This window comes from Physcomitrium patens, chromosome 15, assembly GCF_059467195.1.
Source record: "Physcomitrium patens ecotype Gransden chromosome 15, ASM5946719v1, whole genome shotgun sequence".
In the NCBI taxonomy this organism is placed as follows: domain Eukaryota; kingdom Viridiplantae; phylum Streptophyta; class Bryopsida; order Funariales; family Funariaceae; genus Physcomitrium; species Physcomitrium patens.
This window is the reverse complement of record NC_143424.1, coordinates 15818349-15836923: the sequence shown is the minus strand read 5'-3', so window position 1 is coordinate 15836923 and position 18575 is coordinate 15818349. Positions and strand designations below refer to the sequence as shown.

The following is an 18575-nucleotide window of genomic DNA, read 5'->3' as shown; positions in this document are numbered from 1 at the left end:
TCATGATGAATGTGTTTGATTTTTATTGGTTGTAGATCCAATAATAAGGAAATGAATCTAGAAATCATTTTTTTTAATGATGATTAGGATTGGTGGATTCATTAAACTTGGGTTTATTTAACATTCCCCTATAAGTATTTATATATATATATATATATATAAGGAATGTTAAATAGATTATCATGATCTTATTTGTGACTAGATTATTTCAACAGTGCATTCTAGAATCACACCTTTATTGCTTGACTTGGATAACAGAAGTGCTTATTGATGCTCCAAAAGAATTTTGGAAAGATCCATAAAAGAAATCTAATACAACGAGATAACAAAGAGTTACCCCTCACAAGCTCTATGATTATTAAAGTGTTACCCTGTAAAACCCTAACCCTAAATACATACCCACAAACAAACAAAACAAAACAAAACTCCGTCAGTATCGTCGCCACGCGGTCACGCAAGCCGAGACTCATCATCTCATCATCAAGCTAATCACTCTTCCCATGACAACGGCGTGAAAAAATGCTCTGACCCAGCAAAGCCAAACGAATGGCTCCAGTTCATGAGGCCTGTTGTTGTTGTTTGTTGCCATTGTTGTTGTGGTAGTAGTGTTTTTAGGGCAACAGAGAATTGTTTTCTAGCAGCATGGGGCACAAGCTCGATGAACAATTCCAGGGGCGACGAGATGAGGAGATGAGTTGATGGGTCCTTGGATGAGTGAGTGAGCAGGCGGGGTGGTGACCTCGAAGCTTGCCGTGGGGGCCCCAATTTGCCAGAAGTTTGGGATGGGGAGCAGCGCCGGCGTCTGCAAAATATATTCTCAACCCCACTGGTCGTCAAGAGACACAACCCGAGCTCTGTCACCCTTTGCTTACAATAGGAAAAGGACAATCTCGCAAATTATATCATAACCATCGGCTCGTTCTATTAGTCCCCTGGTTCTGGTGAAAGCCGGTCGCGCGCCCTATTGCGCCCGTACAAATGGTCAGCAGAGATTGCAGCCTCGCCCACATGATTGGATAGAATCACTCTCCAGGTTCTCGCGTTAGTCCATGACCAGATTCACGAACCAGAGTGAGCCCCGGTGCTATTTTTGTGCTCCACCTTCCCCCCGCTGCGCTACGCTTGGACACACCTGGTGATGGAATTTTAGTTTGTGTGGCCCACTCTCGAAGATGCGGCTGCTTGGACTTGTCGACGTGAGCAGACGAGAGATGATGTCAATCTCGTCGCCTTCTGACCCACACTGTCTGGTCTGGCTTCGTTGATTCTAACTTTTTCTGATACCCCTTCTCCAAGGGCCGCATCACGCCGCGCCCCATCTTCTTCAAAACCTCGCTACAGTGCGCACAGTGTCTGCTCTGGATTGTGTACAGGAATCAGGAATATTGTGTAATATTGTAACATGGTTGCGAATCTTCGATCAACAACACAACTGAGGAATGCAACATAAATTTGGGTTATTTTTAATATACGTTTAAATGAAAACAGACACTGTTTGGCATCCATTCCATTGTATCTTTCTTCTACAACTTTTATTTTCCGATGCCTCAGGAGTCGCAATGTTAAATTGTACTGGAACACGTAGCCACATGGAATTTGTTTAATTTTCCTGTATCCTCACCCTGAAACTCTCGCAAATTAAGCTTTCATGTATTGCAACAAGAAACGATTGAGTTCTATTAAGTACTCATTAATTTATAAACAGTAACTTAAACTGAGTAAGACAAGAAACAAATGCAATAAAAATAATGTGTATTAGTCCAAACAATGACAGTTGAGACAAATGAATGACCAGAAGAACGCAATGTCCCAGAGAATTGAGGGAGAGCTGCCATGCACGAGTAGATGCTAAATAAAAAAAACATACTTACACTTTGGGAGAACTTTACTCGGGCTAACATTACATGCATCAATGAGTAGTCACTCAGAAAACATCATCGTTGCTCGGCCGTCAAAGACCAAAGATAGATCGATAATGTGACCGGGAGTCAACCTAAAGTTGGCCGTCGGGTGCACACACCTAAGCTCATATTTACAACTAAGTAGAAGAAGAATCAATCATCGTCACTATGGTAACGTCAAAACAAGAATTTTAATAGAATTTCGTCATTACTATTGTTATTCGCAACCGTGATTCCAGTGCTGGTGCTTTAAAAATGACCGCACCAGGAAGAGCTGTGGCAGTTGAATGGCTGCCAACATGGCCCGCTCTTCTATGGCAAATAAAAAAACTATCTCGCTACATTGGAATTCCCCTCGTCAGGAGAAAGTCGAAGCTTTGGCAGCGGAAAATTCTGTTCGGAGGTCCACCACGATGATGGTCACGTCATCATGGAACTTCCTCCTGCGCCCTATCGGTATCGCCTTCAGCTGATCCACCGGAATCCCTGCGGGAGCAAAGAAAAAATTATCAAGGAAAGAAAACAAAATGAGAAATCCCTTCCAATCAACGAGAATTGTTAGAAACCCATCACAAACATTCCTCTGAATTGGACACACACAAGTAGATCGGTGATGAGCTCCAAGTGAGCTTCAACAAAATCATATCTTGGGAGTAAACTCATGCGGAGAATAGAAATTGATCGTATCCCCTCGAAATCTAATCTTCAAGGAATTCAGTTTGTGGTTAATGTAAATATGATAGTTCTTTGAAAGGATTCATTTCCGCACCAGCATTGTTAGCAGCGCGAAGCAGTAGCTGGTCCACCATGTACTTGGCAGGATCACCCGTGGGATGCTCAATCAAAAAGCGGTTGATATGATCCACCACCTCCTCATTCGTGAAGAAATCAAACAAGCCATCGCTCCCAATCACCACAAACTTATCCCCGGGCTGGACCTCTAGCCTGCTCACCGCAGGTGTGACTGTCAAGTAAGGCGGGCTGCTCAAGTCCTTGACGCGCAATATGCCCATCAATGCATTGTTCATAGAAGCCTGCAATCGATCAGTTCACACAACGGATTTAGCGCAAACCAATCAAAATCTAGAGTCGTCTTGCAAAACCCTTGCGAAATTGAAGCAAAGCCAGGCCCCTCACCTTCTTCAGGTATCCAGCACCGAAGGCGCGAGTGACGCGCAGCTTGCCTTTGAGGCGGCCGTTGCAAATGGCGCGGGGATCATCGGGGTGCTCGCTTATCACACGCTCCCGTTCGCGCGCATCTTCAACGACATGGCGCTGTGTCAGCTCGACGGCGTACAAAGGGCCGGGTCTCCTCACAGCGTTGTTGGCAGGAGCTTTAGCGGTGGCGAGAACAGCCCGACTGTCGCCTAAATTCAAAGTGTACAAGCTGCGCCCATACATAAGCACTACGAGAACACATGAACCCACCATAACGAGATCAGGCCGCTCATGCATCTCCTGCTCGACTTTCTCCAGAAAATCGCTCTCCGTTTGCATCAGCGCTTGACGTAGCCCGTCAAGGACGCCTTGCCGGAACTGTGGCAAGTCTGAGCTTTCTATGTGTGACGAAACGCCATCGTAAGTTAGCACCCCGAAGTCGTCCATGTTGGTGTCCATGTCGCTGTCTGCGGAGTTGCTGGCGCTCGTTGCTTGCTGTGCACCAATTAGGTCATCATCTATCATCGCGACGTCCTCGTCCCCGGAGTTCTGGCTGTCGTCGGCGTCGAGGAGCGCTTGCCGCTTCTGCGCCTTGTGCTCTAACAAGCGCAAGTGCAAGCCAATATTCTCGTACAGAGTTCCTGCTAAAAAGTCTGCCGCATCACGACCGTTGAATCCATCGTAGATCCCACAGAACAACCATCCTTTATCCTCCGAGCACACAGCCTGCACACGATCCTCCCCCGCTGCGCCTCCCGCCATCTGCACATCCTTGGCATTCAGAAAGCTGCTCCGGTTCGCATTTTCGAAGGTCGTTGCGTATGAAGACAAGTCTCCAAGCTCAGCGGGGACGGATTGGCTGCCGATGCTGGTCCGAGTGTTGTTCAGGATCGTCAGGGAAGACAAGTCGCTCTTCAGCGAGGAGGTTCGGTACAGGGAGTCCATCTTCCTGAAAGTTTTGGGAGAATCCAAGCCGGGAAGAATTTCCTCCCCGAGCTTGCCATTGCATATGCTGCTGTTAGCCAGCGTTGCGTTTGCGCCCAACGCAGCACCTGACAACGACGAGAATGAACTGTTTCTCCGGGCGTTGCGAAATCCGTTGAGTAGAGTGACGGAGACTGAGTCCTCGGAGCTTACCGGGGAGACAGCCTTGGAGGGTGAGGGCAATTTCTGGTGACCTCCCGAGGATCCATGGTTTGACTGACACTGATATCCGAAATGCACACTCAGCTCCTCGGTAGACTCCCCTTCTTTCCGAACCTCGACAATCTCGTCGTGCATCGAATTTTGCTTCGACGTTGTCCCGCTTCCATCGTTTGTTGACATAGAATCCTCTATCCAGCCATCGCGGTCGGTCGACACCTTAGCCCCCATTTCAGCTCTACGTCCTCACACAAGCTTCCTTGACAACTACCTAAAGACATAAAGTTGTCGGCAATCTGATGTGCTGCATCATCTTCCTGGCACGTCTGCTTGTGCCGTCGCATGGATACACCACGATTCAATCTCCTTCAGGAGAACCTTTCGCGTGTTCTATCTAGGATCAACTGTCGTTGCAGTTACACCACCCATATTGCGCAATGCCAAGGACTCCTCTACAAAGACCGATCTCTCCTCCACTCGATGGGTCGCCGGCTCCCTGTAAAATCCACAACAATACAACATGAGATTTCAGTGGTTTTGGTAGTTTATTCTAAGTTGCAAGAAATTGAGAGCATTTGCAAGGTCGTGATGTTCCTCTAGACAGAACGAAGCGCCGCATTCGCGCTTAATCCCACCCCACCCCGGACATGTCTGACGCAGAATCTTGACAGGAGCTTATTGGCCACGTGACATCGACTCAGGTCGTCATCCGAAACACTCCGACAAACTGCCCAAGTGAATTCATAATGCAAATTCCGCCAAGACACTTGACAAGAGAAAGAAGGCGACAAGCTCAACAAAGCCCCTACTTCGCTCACTAGTCCCAAGCTTCACTGGCTGCTTGTAAACTGAGCAGTATGTCACTGTTACCGCACAAGCGCAAACGAGGCATTGATTACTCCATCCTTTGCCCCATCAGCTACCATATTCACACGAATTAACGATGAAACACAATGCTCTTCACCGCGGAAACTCAGGAAAGAAAAAATGCATTCCAAGATCCATCATACCAGGAACCCAACTTAAGCTACAGCGTCCTGTGATAGCGAACGAGGATCCGTAACCGAGTTTCCTTGGATTTGAGGAGTAGTTCTCGAGGACTGATCAGAAGATTTCGCGTCACCTATGCCTGACCTTCTTAAAACTTCAGCCGCAAAGTTTCTCCTATGTGTATAGATATGTACATACATAAATATATATATGAAAGTTAAACCTACTCATCCAACACACTTGTGTAAAGCTGACAAACACAAACCAACGTCGAAACGACCTTCTACTCAGGAAAGCTGCAAGAGAAGAACAACGCAGCAGAATCACTCCCAGCACCGGCAACAAACCAGAATTTATCACTCCCACCAGACGATACGAGACCCACAACCACACACACAGACCACAACATCAAAATTGCATAACCCTCGGGTCAACTCATCTCCCACCTCTCACTCAATGTTGTCAAACCCCACTGAACTATTCACTCCACAACGCAAAACTAAAATGATCTCCTACACGCAAACTCCACAAGAATCCCAACGCATCCACACCTCACAACTCACTTGCAAAGATTCCACCCTCTCTAACTCCCTCCTTGTACTCTCCAACTCGTCACCGACCAACAATGCAAAACACCACAGGGAATAAACCAACAAATCGAGGGCAGCCCACCTCCAGATGTCTGCTGCTAAGTCTCCAGATGTTGTGCGCACGCTCGCTCGCTCTCACTCAATCACTCACTCTCTCACTCTTTGTAGGATGCGATGCTTCCTTTGCTAAAAAAACAACAGAGGGGAGTGTGGAAGACGAGTGGATTTGAGTCAGCTCCGGGGGGGGGGGGGGGGGGAGTGTGGCACCAGGAGCTAGAAAAGGGGGGCGGAGCTGGGATATGCGGGGCGGAATGGAATGTGTTTGTGAAGAATAGTGAGTGAGGATGTGTGTGACGACGAGACTCGGGGAAGCAAAAACCGTGGAACGGAACTGAATAGGAACAGGCGAGCAGCAGATGATTCAGAGCGCGAGGATTAGCCTTCCTTGATGCCAGAACGACAGAAACAGAGGCGAGACGCAGCACGCACGGTACAGACGCTCCCAGCAGCACCCAATTGCTTGCTTCCCCATTCAAGGGCTTTTGTTTGTCCCTTGCGAGGTGTGGAGAGCCCGACGTGCGTGGCCCCCGCCACCATTGTCAGAAAAGACCTGCTCTCCCTCTCACACACACAGCGAGGAAAGTGAAAACAAAAACACAAAATAAAAAACCCACCTTGATTACCTTCTTCTCCTTCTGCTTCTCCTTCTTACTTTCTTCGGCGATGCCCTCCTTTAGCACGGCATCCTCTTCCAAATTCAAACCTTGCTGTGCTTCCACGAGTTTCCGCACACCGCTTCTCCCAGCAACGCCCTCCCTCCAAGCATCGCTGCCGAGGCATCTCCCGGATATATATAATATACTCTCGATACGAATTTACTGTTACTCCCAAACAAGTTTTCGATGCTGTGTAATGAAAAATCCTATTCTCCGCTCCGTTTCACCATCGTTTTATTGCACTCTTTGATTCTCTCATTTTTTTTTTCTTTATTCTGAGTTCTATACTTAGGTGGTACTGTGCTGCAACTAGTTCCAAATAGATACTGAGAACAGATTTTGATGCATTTTTAAGCGTATACACACACACACACACACACCAGTATGGAACACAGTTTAATATCTACCATTTTCTTTTATTTTCTTCTCATTGTTTTCTATTATTTGTATCTTATTGTTACTGTATTTTATTAGTTTTGTAAACCTACATCGTCATCATGTTGAAATCATATATACAAGAGTGAATTTCCATCCACCCAGGCTAGTGGGGATGTTGCCAAAAGCAGACTCCTAACATGCACGCTGACTACGCAGATGAGCTCTCTCTATTCCAATTGAGTAATAAGCAAAACCCGGTGAAAAGGAGACTGGACACAGTGGGTTTTTTTTTTTTTTTTTTTTTTTTTCCTTCTTCGTTTCAGTCATCCTCAGCCTGGGAATCAATAGAAGAAGAAGAAGAAAAGGGGGGATGTGGGTGGGTCAGCAAAAGTGGGGGGGGTTTGCTTGCAGTTTTTTTTATCACCCAGATGCAGAAAGAATCATTGGGGCTTGGATTCCTTGTTTTCCCAAGGAACCCATCCCATCATACCCGAGTAGCCACATTCGCTTCCTGATTTGCCTATTCTCTATTTCCTTACATCAGCATCTAACCCTAATTTACCCCCCCCCCCTTTACTGTCACTGCTCCTGTGCAGAGAGCCATGCCCCATTTGGGTCCCCAACAGTTTCCAGAGACTCACTGTACGCTACAACTGTGTGGAGAGATCTCCATGTGTGTGTTTTATTCTCTCTGTTTTATTCTCTGTTTTTTTTCTGCTTTTTGGTCCTAGATAATTGTGACTCTCGAGGCCCAGAGATGACAGCACATTGAGTTACTCCTCCTCATCCGATGTTAAAGAAAGTGGGGGAAACAGAGCAATGAATCATGGATTCCAAGGTGCTGAGAATCTTATTGTTGAATGCTACATGAGTTTTTCTAAGATACCGACGACCAACCAACCAAAGGGTGTGTGTTCCTTGCAAACTCCCAAGAGCCAAGACATCAAACTCTTTCCTCTCCATCACACTGACTGTGTATTCTTCTTCTGACATGGGGTGAGAGGCACCTTTTTTATAAGACCCATATAACCAATTCACACTCCAGTCTCTTGTGGTGTGGGGGGGAAATTCGGTCATTGATCCAATTCCAAGCTTAATGCGCCCAGTGCCCCATAAAATGACCCTCACTGTACAAATGATGTTTGTGAACTTTATGCCTTCTTAGGGTTTTTTTACAACTTTAGGGTTTTGGCATTCATCTTCGAGCATACAATTAAAAGTATGTTCTCAATTGAATGTAGTTATGATTCTTGTCCAAAGAGGTTCAAACTGGGTCTCTTTTTTTGGGATGTAGAATTTCTTTTATCGTCAAGAGAGCCACTTATGTTTGTTGTATGAACAAGTATGTTGTACATTGTTTTGTAATAGACTTATATTTTAACATTTGGGTACCACCCAGGCTTGCGTAGAAGCATTTGTTTGTGGTTGAAACAAGTATTCAAGTAGGTATAACAACTTCCATGCAAGAATTGTCACTTGCTTGTGGCTCCTCTTGGATATCTGGAAATGGGGGTAGGTGGATGTGATGTAGCTTATTTTAGAAAATTCCAAAAGGGGCGATTGAATGGCAAGAAAAAATAGGAATCCTATTCTTTAGAAGTCAATTTGGTAGCTTATATTTTGGGACGGTTGAAGGAGGTACTTGGAAAGTGAGAGAAGTAAATCACTTTGTAGTATCAAAGGGTGCTAGTCCCATTTAAAGACTTTGGTGAGACATAAAATATAATCACGTAGAAATACTTTTTTGGGAGGACATTTCTTTTTGGGTACAAAGGATGTGGAACAAGTTAAAATTAGTGTGGAACAAACATAGATTGTATATAAACTATATATTTTGGTCCATAAGACTTAGGAAAAAAAGAAAGAAAAGGAAGGTTTCCCATATGTTAGTAGAGTTTTTAAATGTGGTGCTTTAGGAACTTGATACAAGTATTGGTGAAAGATCAACAAACAAATATTTTTTTAATGACTTTGTTCATGTCCTCTTTGCTTGGTATTACATACCAAATACCTTTTATTATTCTAATTAATTTGATTTTCTACTAAGAGACTGATGATTTTGTTAATGTGCATATTCCTAATATCTTAATATTTTTAATTATGGAAAAAGTGCATGAATTAAACATAACGGCAACTCTTTTAAAATCAAGGAGAAAACATTTTCTGCTAATCTAGATAAGAATGAGGTCTTTATGATAGGATTTAAGTATCTATAGCATATTAAAGGTAGAGCAAGAAGCAAAATCCAAAAAAAAAAAAAAAAAAAAAAAAAAAAAACACCACTCCACAGGATTAGAAGTTTCCTACAACAAAAAACAAAAAAAAAAGAAAAAAAAAAGGAATCTTCTTAAAATTTGATAACTATTATAGAAAATTTAGAAAGATTTAATAAATGATTTGGATTTTATTTTTATTAAAATAATTAGTAATTAATTGAGAGAAAAGTTGCAATAAGTGTTTTAAATTTTCAGAGGATAAAATAGATTTATTAGAAATATATAAGCACATCAAGATTCAATAAATGTTGTGAAGTGCAAATTTTAACCATTGACTTTGTTATAAGGAAGTGTTAGTACAAGTTAGAAGGTTCTTAGTATTTTCTAATTAATAAGCAGAGTAGAAGTCAATTGAGATAATCATTTGATGAGAAAAATTTATATGATGTGGTGTAATATTGAATGCATTTAAACCCACTACATTTATAAGAAGATCATATTTTTTTGATATAAAACAAATCGTTTTGAATAATTTCAATAAAAAAAAAAAAAAAAAAAAAAAAAAACAGGAACTTTCATTGTTATCTTTAAAATATTATAATACGTATACAAAAGATACAGAATAAAAATAAACCTTTACAGAATAGAACAAGAAAATGCTTCAACAGAAAATAAACAAATCACATAATCATAATTCTAATTCTTGTATTCATGAAGGCTATATACTATAAGGATGTAAATAAATTAATGAACATACCTTGTGCCATATACAACACTTTATGACAAAGTATGAGAAGAAGGTGGAAGTTTATAAAATTGAATCTAAGGCAAATAAAAGGTAAACAAGAAAGTCAAACCATGTACATTTATATGTCTAAATTCTAAATTCTAAAAACAAAAATAATATGGCTATTAAAAGATATTTTCATATGGTTTCTAAGCTATGCAATAATATAAAGAATCCTAATAATAATCACTATAGATTTTAAAACAGAGATACAATTGTTTAGATGGAATATAAAAGAAGTTGAAGGATAAAAGAATAGTTAGAGCAAGACATAACAGGAGACGAATGCTTGTTATGAGACTTTTACAAGTTATTACTATATAACTTAACTCAGACAGAAATAAGATCCATATCGCTTTGCATAAGCATTGAATTTATTGACTTAGATTCTTCAAAGTGTAATTGTCAAGCTACATTTAGAAGGTAGAAGACAGCCTAAGAAAGGCCAATTTTAGGAGCAGATATAATGAATTGGCAATTATTTGTGTAGTTATCAAAAGAAAACACTCCCTCAATTTGCACATAAAATATTATTATATATTAATTTAAAAATAACAAATAATAATAAAAAATAATAAACATTAGTTTCTTTGATGCAAAATAAAATAAATAATAAAATAATGATCATTATGGAGACTACATTATTTAACATTATTTTAAATTAAAAAATAAATGAAAAGAAATTTAAAGTCGATTATACATTTCTTAATGGTTTATAAAGAATATATGATAGTAGCTAAAAAATATCTCATCCAAACTAAGCAATGTAAGTTTAAGAAAGGTAAGAAAAATTAATACAAGCATCCATATTTTAAAGTGGAAAATGATGTAGCAACTTCTATAAAAGAATTGACATTTGCTTATGATTTGTTTTAAATTGAAGTCTTAGAGGGTCACAAAGATAATGGTCGTTGAGACTTTGTCTTCTACAAGGAAGCAAGTTTTTGAAGGGTTGGGGGTAAAACCTGAGATTGTGAATAAACAGCCAGTAACAAGTACTTAGCCAAAGCTGAAAGATCTCTGCCATTGATACATGATGTGCTATTATTAGTGTAATTTTCCTGGCCCAATTTTAGGGCGGAAAGAATTGTTGTCCCTTTGGCCTTGTGGCAAAGCAGCCCTCGTGAAATAACAACCTCACACAACTGTATTAAAAATAAAATAAAATAAAAACAAAAAAGAAAGGGGATTCTGGAATCAAAGTGAATACGAATCCCAGAAGAATGTACCTTGAGTGTTTTTGTTGTTGTGATTTTGAGATCCGTGTCCGCCTGAAGACCTCGGATGTTCGATGGGAGGGACGAATGCAATGAATGCAGCAGGGTTCTCTCGTTCGCAGCACCGTGGGAAGGGTGACCGTAAGGAATCTGATTTCAACCCCATTCTGACACATTAAAATCGACGTCATAAAACCTGAGTTGGTGGACTTAGTTGCACACGAATCTAAGCCGAAGGAAGAGATCGATCCAACAGATGGGAACCATTCCCTTCGATTCTGGATGGGTCGTGCAGTATTTTTAGCATAGGAGCACCTGGCAGTGACAAGCATGGCACAGGATGTGGCTGACTTGTGCAGCAGGACAGAAATCCATTCCTGCATTCAAGTTTTAGTTTTCACCAGCATCAGCAAGCGTTTCATTTCTGGTCTGGCTGGAAACACTGACTCTGCCAACGTCGCTTCTCACTGACTGACCGCTAATAGCCATAGCCAGTGAACTGAAGGCTGTGAGCTCCAGCCAGTGAGGTCGTATTCCTGTGTCTCGTCAGTGATACGAGGTTATGTCGGGTTCAAGGTTCAAATCCCTTGATCTTTCCAGTGTGGAATGCTGAAAGAAGTTGTGGGCGTGCTGATGATCGGGGATCGGGTTCTCCATTCCGCTGCGATGGATTGCGCTGCTAATTGTCACTTATTGTGGTTAACTGTGTCATAACTACGTTCGATTATTCTGCGTTTCGGAATTACGTTAGATCAGGAACGCTAGATCATGATACAAGTAAAAGCTTTTCAAAAAAAAAAATCCGATGGCAATAGTATACAAAAATAAGTTTGTGGACTTCGATAATACTGGAAAGCATTTTGTACGTTTGTACGTTACCACCACGAACTTCTTTTCATTTAAAACCTGAGGTTCAACTCATTCGATTACCGGCTTTGTGTGGAGAACTTCGACGAGCAAAGTTGAACGGAGAAACCCCGTAAAGCAGAACATCTGAACAATAAGCACTAGATCTAGTCGGAGTATTGTCGAGCTTGTTTGTAGCAGCCCTTCAGCAATAAAAAGTGATAATCACAAGAAGTCGTGCTCAAAAACACCATGGCACACCTTTATAATAACGTGCTGTACATCTGTTGCCTAGTGTTTTCTTGCTGTCCCACTCAACTACATCCAAAGAATAGTCAAATTGATTTGCTCCCAGATCTTGAAGAAAATCAACTTACTCTCAGGATGCTTCTTATGGGCACTTTCTCTGAACATATGTGGGACCATGCTCTTCATACCTGTCAGCCAGACGCATAGCAAGGGTGAGGTAATGAAGTGATCATAAAAATTACATCACATATGCCCATTTAACATAAACGAATACACACAAGAAAAAAGATGTTCAGGAACCAACTATTTACATAATAAACGAGCATGTTTACGGAAATGAACTTCAATACCCTGCATACAGAAAAGTAGTTCTTACTCTGCTTTGGAGAACCACATTTGCTGAAAAGAGCCCAATGAAGCCAAAATACTTCCACCAATCCATACACTGCAGCGAATACAGGCACCAATGATAAAACTTAATATAGGAAAACACAGCTCGAGGCTAGTTAAAAAAAGGGATATGTAACGAAAGAGCTTGAAGCTGTTGGGACAAGGCTAGTATATAGACCTGAATCGACGCTCCAAGACGTTACCGCTGGCCAACACTTTCACACGTGCAGCTTGTGGTGCCTCCTGCCGATCAGGTCAGAACAAACACAGGCAGCTAGAGATGTGGCTTACAGTGAAACTTGGAAAAAAATAAAAATAAAAGAAAAAAAGAAAAAGGAAAATAATATTTCAAATGATAGCCCGACAAGAGTTACTAAGCAATGGTCTCTCCACACAAATTACTTACTTCCATGAGATCCTTTTCTAGCCTCTCCTTCATCTGATGCATAGAAGCAGTCCCACCGGCAAGCTGGTTCACAAGAGATCAAGAAATTGTTACTGAATTTTACTTTCCATTAATAATATCAGAATCTCCAGCAAGCAGCTGGAGTTTGAAACCGATCCATTTCTTCAACTGATTATTGAAAGATATATCACACAAGTGATTTTATGATATAAGGAAATCAAGCACCAATAGCAGGTTCCTAGTAATGAAGAAAATCGAGTAGAACATGAGAAACGTATTGGAAATAGAATGAAAAAACGAGGTCCTATATACATGCATACAACGAGAGCATTTGAATCAACAATGAAATGAAGCATGATTATTCATTGGTGACGACAATTCAGATAAGAACACACCATCACACTGTTGAAGAGCTCTCTCCGTATATCAACATCACATTTGTTGATGCTCTCAATCACCTGCCATACAAAGAATAGACCCATAAGAATACTTGATTCAGAGCACAAACAATTTCCTACTGCTTTGATGTACTTGATAGATTCAAAAAAAGTATTTCGAGTGACAGTGACAATCTTTTCTAACCATTTGAGGAAGTCCGTTAAAAGGTATTCCAGCTTCAGTGCCGAATTTCTCCATGCCAGGAATTGTCTGTTCACAAAGCAGCGGTACAAACTTCAGCATGCGGCTCTTCTGATTTAAATCCTTCGAACCATCAAGAACCCAAAGCTAAATGATATTCACAAAGACGTAGTGACGATAGAAGTAACGGATAAGAACAACAGTTACGCGTAGGCTAAAACTACTGCAACATCCTAAATAGTTGACATAAGAACAAAACACTGATATTAGAATCATCAGAAAGCTTGAAGCATCGCAACCTTACAAAATGGACGGTGTAGCAAATGCAGAGCAAATAGTCAAGAAAACACAGCATAACCTGAATAAGAGTAGGATTGAACAAAATGTCTGAAATCTTGAAACGATCAGCTCCAATTTCAATTATCCTGTAAAATACAGAGTGTATGTATATGTATATCAAAAACAAAAGTATAAAAATTTGATCGAAGAGAACATTATGGCAACAAATACACATAATGATCTAGGACAATTTGACGTATCAACGAACACTCACTGGCCGTCTGGAAGCTCATAAGGTGTTGTTGGGATATTAGCATATGAAGTTTCTGTGATCAAACACCCATCAAAACCATCAGAGTGAATTCTAGAGACTGCCTGACACATCCTTTGTTGAAACACATTGACCAAAGCTACATAAACCTCTAGCTGACTTTGGAAACATCCAGGCATCACACAGCAAGTTCAACCTCGCAGGCCTCCATGTTTCCCGTTTTGAACAGGAAGAACCAGGACGAGGAGATGTTACCATCAAAAGCTGAATCTGGTACACGGCAAATGGATTCTTTAATATCAGCCACAATAGCTCTCTGCGCATAAGCGTAGTAGCTGTCTGTCGTGTTTGGAAGATCGAGTGGGATCAACTGCCACAATAAGAAGTCGTTACTGAAGGTAACCAATGAATACGGCCAAGGACATCTGCTATAATAAAGAAATAAAGGTAAAAGATTCACGCTGACTGGAACTAAACCATCACACAAATTGATATTTAGTCACAAACCTCGTATTCCCCCTGACGTATCTCTTTGCGCTTAAATGAGAAACGTGGTTTGATCTGCAAGCAAACTACAAATATTAAAGACGAGTACTTGGTGCATTGAGCCACGTTTACTGATGCATGATGTGCTATGCATTGCAAATATGCCTAACATAAACGTCGAGGCGAAATAAATCTGACGCTACGTACAACAGAAGCAAGATCATCAACTTGGTATAGCTACACAAACTCTAGTGCCTACAGTTAGCATCAAAAGATCGGTTTATTGGGTACCAGAAGATGGTTTGTTTAGAAATAGGAACTCGCCTTAATGCCTTTGGCTTCCAATGTTCGTTGGAGGCAATCTGTGAGAACTTCCCCTCCAATTGCCGATCGAACTATAGCCTGTCCTCAATAATACAATCAATTCCATTCCCTATGCCACTTGTTTCATACAAGGCATCATGAAAAACAATCTAAGCCCAAGTTACCGGAGGCTGATATTCATGATGCAAGTGACAACAATCTCAGCTATGACAACAAAAATTAAATGCAGAACATCATGAGGGCAATTCCAACAATGCACAATACCTTCTGAAGGACATAACCGTCATGCACTGCAGCCACGGTGGTTGAGCCTCCCCCGCTGTCATCACCAACCAGCAATTTATAAAATAAGATTATATGATGTTCGTTACCAGCAATCATCAACGTTTCAATGAGATGGCTAAGACATTTAATTCGGTAACATTAGAAAGCATCGCGTAAGCTTGAGGATAAACATAGCATGGTATTTATTAAAACAGGTATGGTGCGGTAACTGACCAGTCCACAACGAGCGATGTTGCTCGGCCTGATGCAAAGGATGTCAAAACCTGCACAATCGCATTTATATTTTAGTCCTTAAACAAATAGTAGCTCCCTAGGATGCGAAGGTCGATATTTATGAGATGAACTGGGTACAGACTGACAACCGTAAATGAAATTTGACTGCAGCAAGTATACATGATGTGAAACACTCTGTCTATTGATAACTGATAAACAAATAAGCAATACAAACTAGTGATAGGAGCTGAGTTTGTTGATGAAATCAGGCAAGAATATCCAGGACGATATGCACACCGCATTCTTGGCGAGAAAAAGGGCTGGTACGTCGTACTTCTCGAACATAAGTTCAACCATTCTGTTAGACATTCAAGAAATTAACCACAAAATCCAGTGCGGATGACTCTCGCGAAGCTCGTGCTGGTGAGACCTTTTAAATAAAATAATCTTATCCAAAAAAAGAAGTGGAAAAAGGGGGGGTGTGTGAAAAGGGTTTAGGGTTTAGAGTCGGATGAACTATAGTAGATAAAAACAAATCGTATTAACCATAAGACTTTCTATCGTGAGGATGAAAAAGATCCATCGCAGCACTAACCAGATTAAATGATAATTTTAAAATTTAAAATTAAAAGAGAAGAAGAACGAGAAGGCAAAATATAGGTGAAGAAAGAAAGGATGAAAGAAAAAAATAGAAAAGAAACGGAGTAAAGTGGGAAGTACTTTTCGCGATGTTGTTGTGTGTTGAATGAGGGCTCTGCGAGAAGCATTGGATGCTCCTTTGGGTCTATCATTAAACGATCCCTGTTCAGCACAGAGACCATACTCAGAGCCATGAACAAAGCAGGTATACCCAACAATAAAACCCTACATTTGAGTCCTGAGAACTACAAATGAATGCAATAGCTTCAACAGCAGCAAATACTTTAAGCATACCTTAGAGCGTGATCCCAAAGACTTTCTACAACATCCCAATCTGCAACGAGGCCATCCTTCATAGCCGGTACAACCTGCCATACGACGAGGGAAAAGATGAAAACTTCGCCTGAATGCTGTTCCCATAGTTTCCTAACCGAAATATTGGAAACTTATACAGACAATCCCAAGTATTTCACAACTCCGAAAGCTATGGATAGAGTCGACGATGTGGAATACTAATCCACAGTCCCACATATTACAATGCAATATTTTCCTAAAAATCGTGTGTCGTCCTGTATCATAATTAAAATTAGCGAGCAATGAGGACCTGCACAAGTTGAAACACAATTAAGAAAGCCAAAGAACATATACCTCCATGTAATCTCTGCGATAACCCAGAGCTTGCACACCAGCATACAGTTTCCTCGACTTAGCCTTTTCGGCTTCTCCAGACTTCTTAGCCTCCATGTCTGTGTCTCCTCCCCCATCGACCACCGCTCCTGGGGTCTCCACTGAGCCTACTACCTAAAACATGCGAAAGACATTGGTAAAATCCTAAAAAGGGAACAACATAATTGTCTGATTGTAATAATTATTGAATAGGCAGAAGAGGCTTCACACTTTCTATAGCCCTTTGAGAAATACTTGCCTTTAGGCTGGCAAATATTATCATGCAAACATCAGTGTGTCCCAATATTATAAACAGGCAGTTTGAAAGGTAGGAAAGTACTATCGCAGTAATAAATAGTCACGATGAATCAGGGTAATATTTGTATTTTCTCGTACCCTAAAAATGCAATCCAATAATAAGCTCCAAGGTCGAAGAATGACATCGAAGACTTACAGATGGGAATACAGACTTGGGTTGATCTTCACCTGCATAACCTGCTTTGCAGGAGTGTGAACCAAGGTCCAGCACTATCGCCGAAACCTCATCTAAACAACCAAATTCATGAGTATTGTTACAAGCTCCATTTTACAAAATCGCCAGAACTAATGATTACACAGTACACATTTAGCAGAGAGCCGAAAGCACAATTCCTGAAACACATGTACAATGGCAGCACGTATCGTACTTACACAGCACAAAAATAGGGCATTCGCAACAATGCAGTGAGAACCGATAGGTATTTTGGTACAGCAGCACTTGTAGACCTTCCAACCTACTCCCCAGTATCGGATCCTTCTGATTCATGTTGTATAATTTTACTAAGACTAAAACTAAGATTAAGGTTTTACTCCAATTAGGAAACGGATCTATGTTCCTCGTTGAGAACACAAAGTAAACCTCATGTACTGCAATGCAGCTATAATCTATTGACTCTTCTTAAAAAGAGATATTAAATCCCAAGCTTATTTCCAAAAACAAAGACCACGGGGGATTCGCTCAATGAAAATAAGAGCATGCGAACGAACTCACCTCCCCCGTACATTGCAGCCAGCTGAACAGGTCCTCCAGTCCAGCTTCAGTCTTTTAAGCTCCCGGACCAACCAAGTGCGCAAGAACCCACAACTCACGCAATCTGAAATAATCCCTATCACAAAACAAAGAATGGAAACAAACTCCGGAGATCAATACATGCTGATTCCGCTTCCTCGAGCTAACCTGCACCCACAACCTGTGCAATCGCGAAGCCTGTATTTTCCATTAAAACCTAAAAATATATATAAATACAGCAAAAAATCCTCGCAAAATAAATAACGCTGAAAACAGAAACGACAAGAGAAGAAACACACCGACAGCAGCAGATTTCGTCGCAACAGAGTAGCGATGGAGGGGGCGCGAATTTCCTTCGCACCTCTGCAAACCCTCGTTTTCGACAAAAAAAAATAAATAAATAAAATTTAAGCGAGCGAGAACATTTGAGTCGAGATGAATGGATGCTCTTGTCCATCCACCTTCTTTTGATTTCATCCGTCGTATGATGAATGTCTTCGTTCGTTTATGTGACCTTCATTCATCCTCTTCTTAGATGATTTTCGACGTTACCGATTATATCAATCTCTAATGCTAAAACTCATGTGCTAGAAAACTTAAAATTCATTAGATAGCCAAAATGACACATAATAACGAATTAATACAACACATCAAAAATCAAAGTTTGGGAATAATATATATAGTCATATGTAATTATTCTTTTACTTTGATACTGTTGAAACCTAAAGAAAAAATAAATGTATCAATATATTTTTTATGATTTCAAACTTATTTTAGATTGTGCTGGTTCTGTGTGCA

The 18575-nt window shown here is 41.0% G+C and overlaps 2 protein-coding genes and 1 long non-coding RNA gene across 5 annotated transcripts; all 3 read right to left on the bottom strand.

Annotated features, from left to right (window-relative positions):
- Positions 1 to 1853: 1853 nt before the first annotated feature.
- On the bottom strand, positions 1854 to 6303 carry LOC112292419 (putative protein phosphatase 2C 40). Of its 2 annotated transcripts, none has more exons than XM_090256607.1 (4): positions 5865 to 6303; positions 3039 to 4698; positions 2671 to 2935; positions 1854 to 2387 (listed from the first exon to the last, which is right to left on the bottom strand). In XM_090256607.1, the coding sequence occupies exons 2-4, from the start codon at positions 4431 to 4433 to the stop codon at positions 2260 to 2262; spliced, it is 1788 nt and encodes a 595-aa protein (XP_090112733.1). In that variant the 5' UTR covers positions 4434 to 4698; positions 5865 to 6303; the 3' UTR covers positions 1854 to 2259. The 2 variants fall into 2 exon arrangements, with proteins under 2 accessions (XP_090112733.1, XP_090112734.1); XM_090256608.1 differs by having other exon boundaries at positions 6175 to 6303.
- Positions 6304 to 9882: 3579 nt separating this feature from the next.
- LOC149987778 (uncharacterized) lies at positions 9883 to 12040 on the bottom strand. The gene is made up of 3 exons (XR_016506808.1): positions 11412 to 12040; positions 11109 to 11246; positions 9883 to 10899 (listed from the first exon to the last, which is right to left on the bottom strand). It is a non-coding gene; the product is annotated as an uncharacterized LOC149987778 (long non-coding RNA).
- A 140-nt stretch (positions 12041 to 12180) lies between these two features.
- On the bottom strand, positions 12181 to 18146 carry LOC112292875 (actin-related protein 4). 2 transcript variants are annotated; one of them, XM_024541800.3, is made up of 20 exons: positions 18077 to 18146; positions 17760 to 17874; positions 17184 to 17275; positions 16712 to 16864; positions 16358 to 16431; positions 16145 to 16225; positions 15722 to 15782; positions 15425 to 15474; positions 15191 to 15245; positions 14927 to 15004; positions 14624 to 14677; positions 14372 to 14486; positions 14120 to 14171; positions 13925 to 13991; positions 13570 to 13635; positions 13383 to 13445; positions 12988 to 13050; positions 12760 to 12824; positions 12568 to 12636; positions 12181 to 12379 (listed from the first exon to the last, which is right to left on the bottom strand). In XM_024541800.3, the coding sequence occupies exons 2-20, from the start codon at positions 17770 to 17772 to the stop codon at positions 12334 to 12336; spliced, it is 1317 nt and encodes a 438-aa protein (XP_024397568.1). In that variant the 5' UTR covers positions 17773 to 17874; positions 18077 to 18146; the 3' UTR covers positions 12181 to 12333. The 2 variants fall into 2 exon arrangements, with proteins under 2 accessions (XP_024397568.1, XP_024397569.1); XM_024541801.3 differs by having other exon boundaries at positions 17760 to 17862.
- Between the last annotated feature and the right edge of the window lie 429 nt (positions 18147 to 18575).

What these genes read in the sequence shown, in the direction of transcription:
- LOC112292419 (XM_090256607.1), bottom strand. Translation starts at nt 4,433, where the DNA reads ATGGGGGCTAAGGTGTCGACCGACCGCGATGGCTGGATAGAGGATTCT. An exon ending in GTGCTGGATACCTGAAGAAG is followed by an intron (nt 2,936 to 3,038) that starts GTGAGGGGCCTG and finishes GATCGATTGCAG; the next exon opens with GCTTCTATGAACAATGCATT. An exon ending in TCGCGCTGCTAACAATGCTG is followed by an intron (nt 2,388 to 2,670) that starts GTGCGGAAATGA and finishes TTGCTCCCGCAG; the next exon opens with GGATTCCGGTGGATCAGCTG.
- LOC112292875 (XM_024541800.3), bottom strand. An exon ending in TACGTCAGGGGGAATACGAG is followed by an intron (nt 14,487 to 14,623) that starts GTTTGTGACTAA and finishes TTATTGTGGCAG; the next exon opens with TTGATCCCACTCGATCTTCC. An exon ending in ATGTGGTTCTCCAAAGCAGA is followed by an intron (nt 12,380 to 12,567) that starts GTAAGAACTACT and finishes TCTGGCTGACAG; the next exon opens with GTATGAAGAGCATGGTCCCA.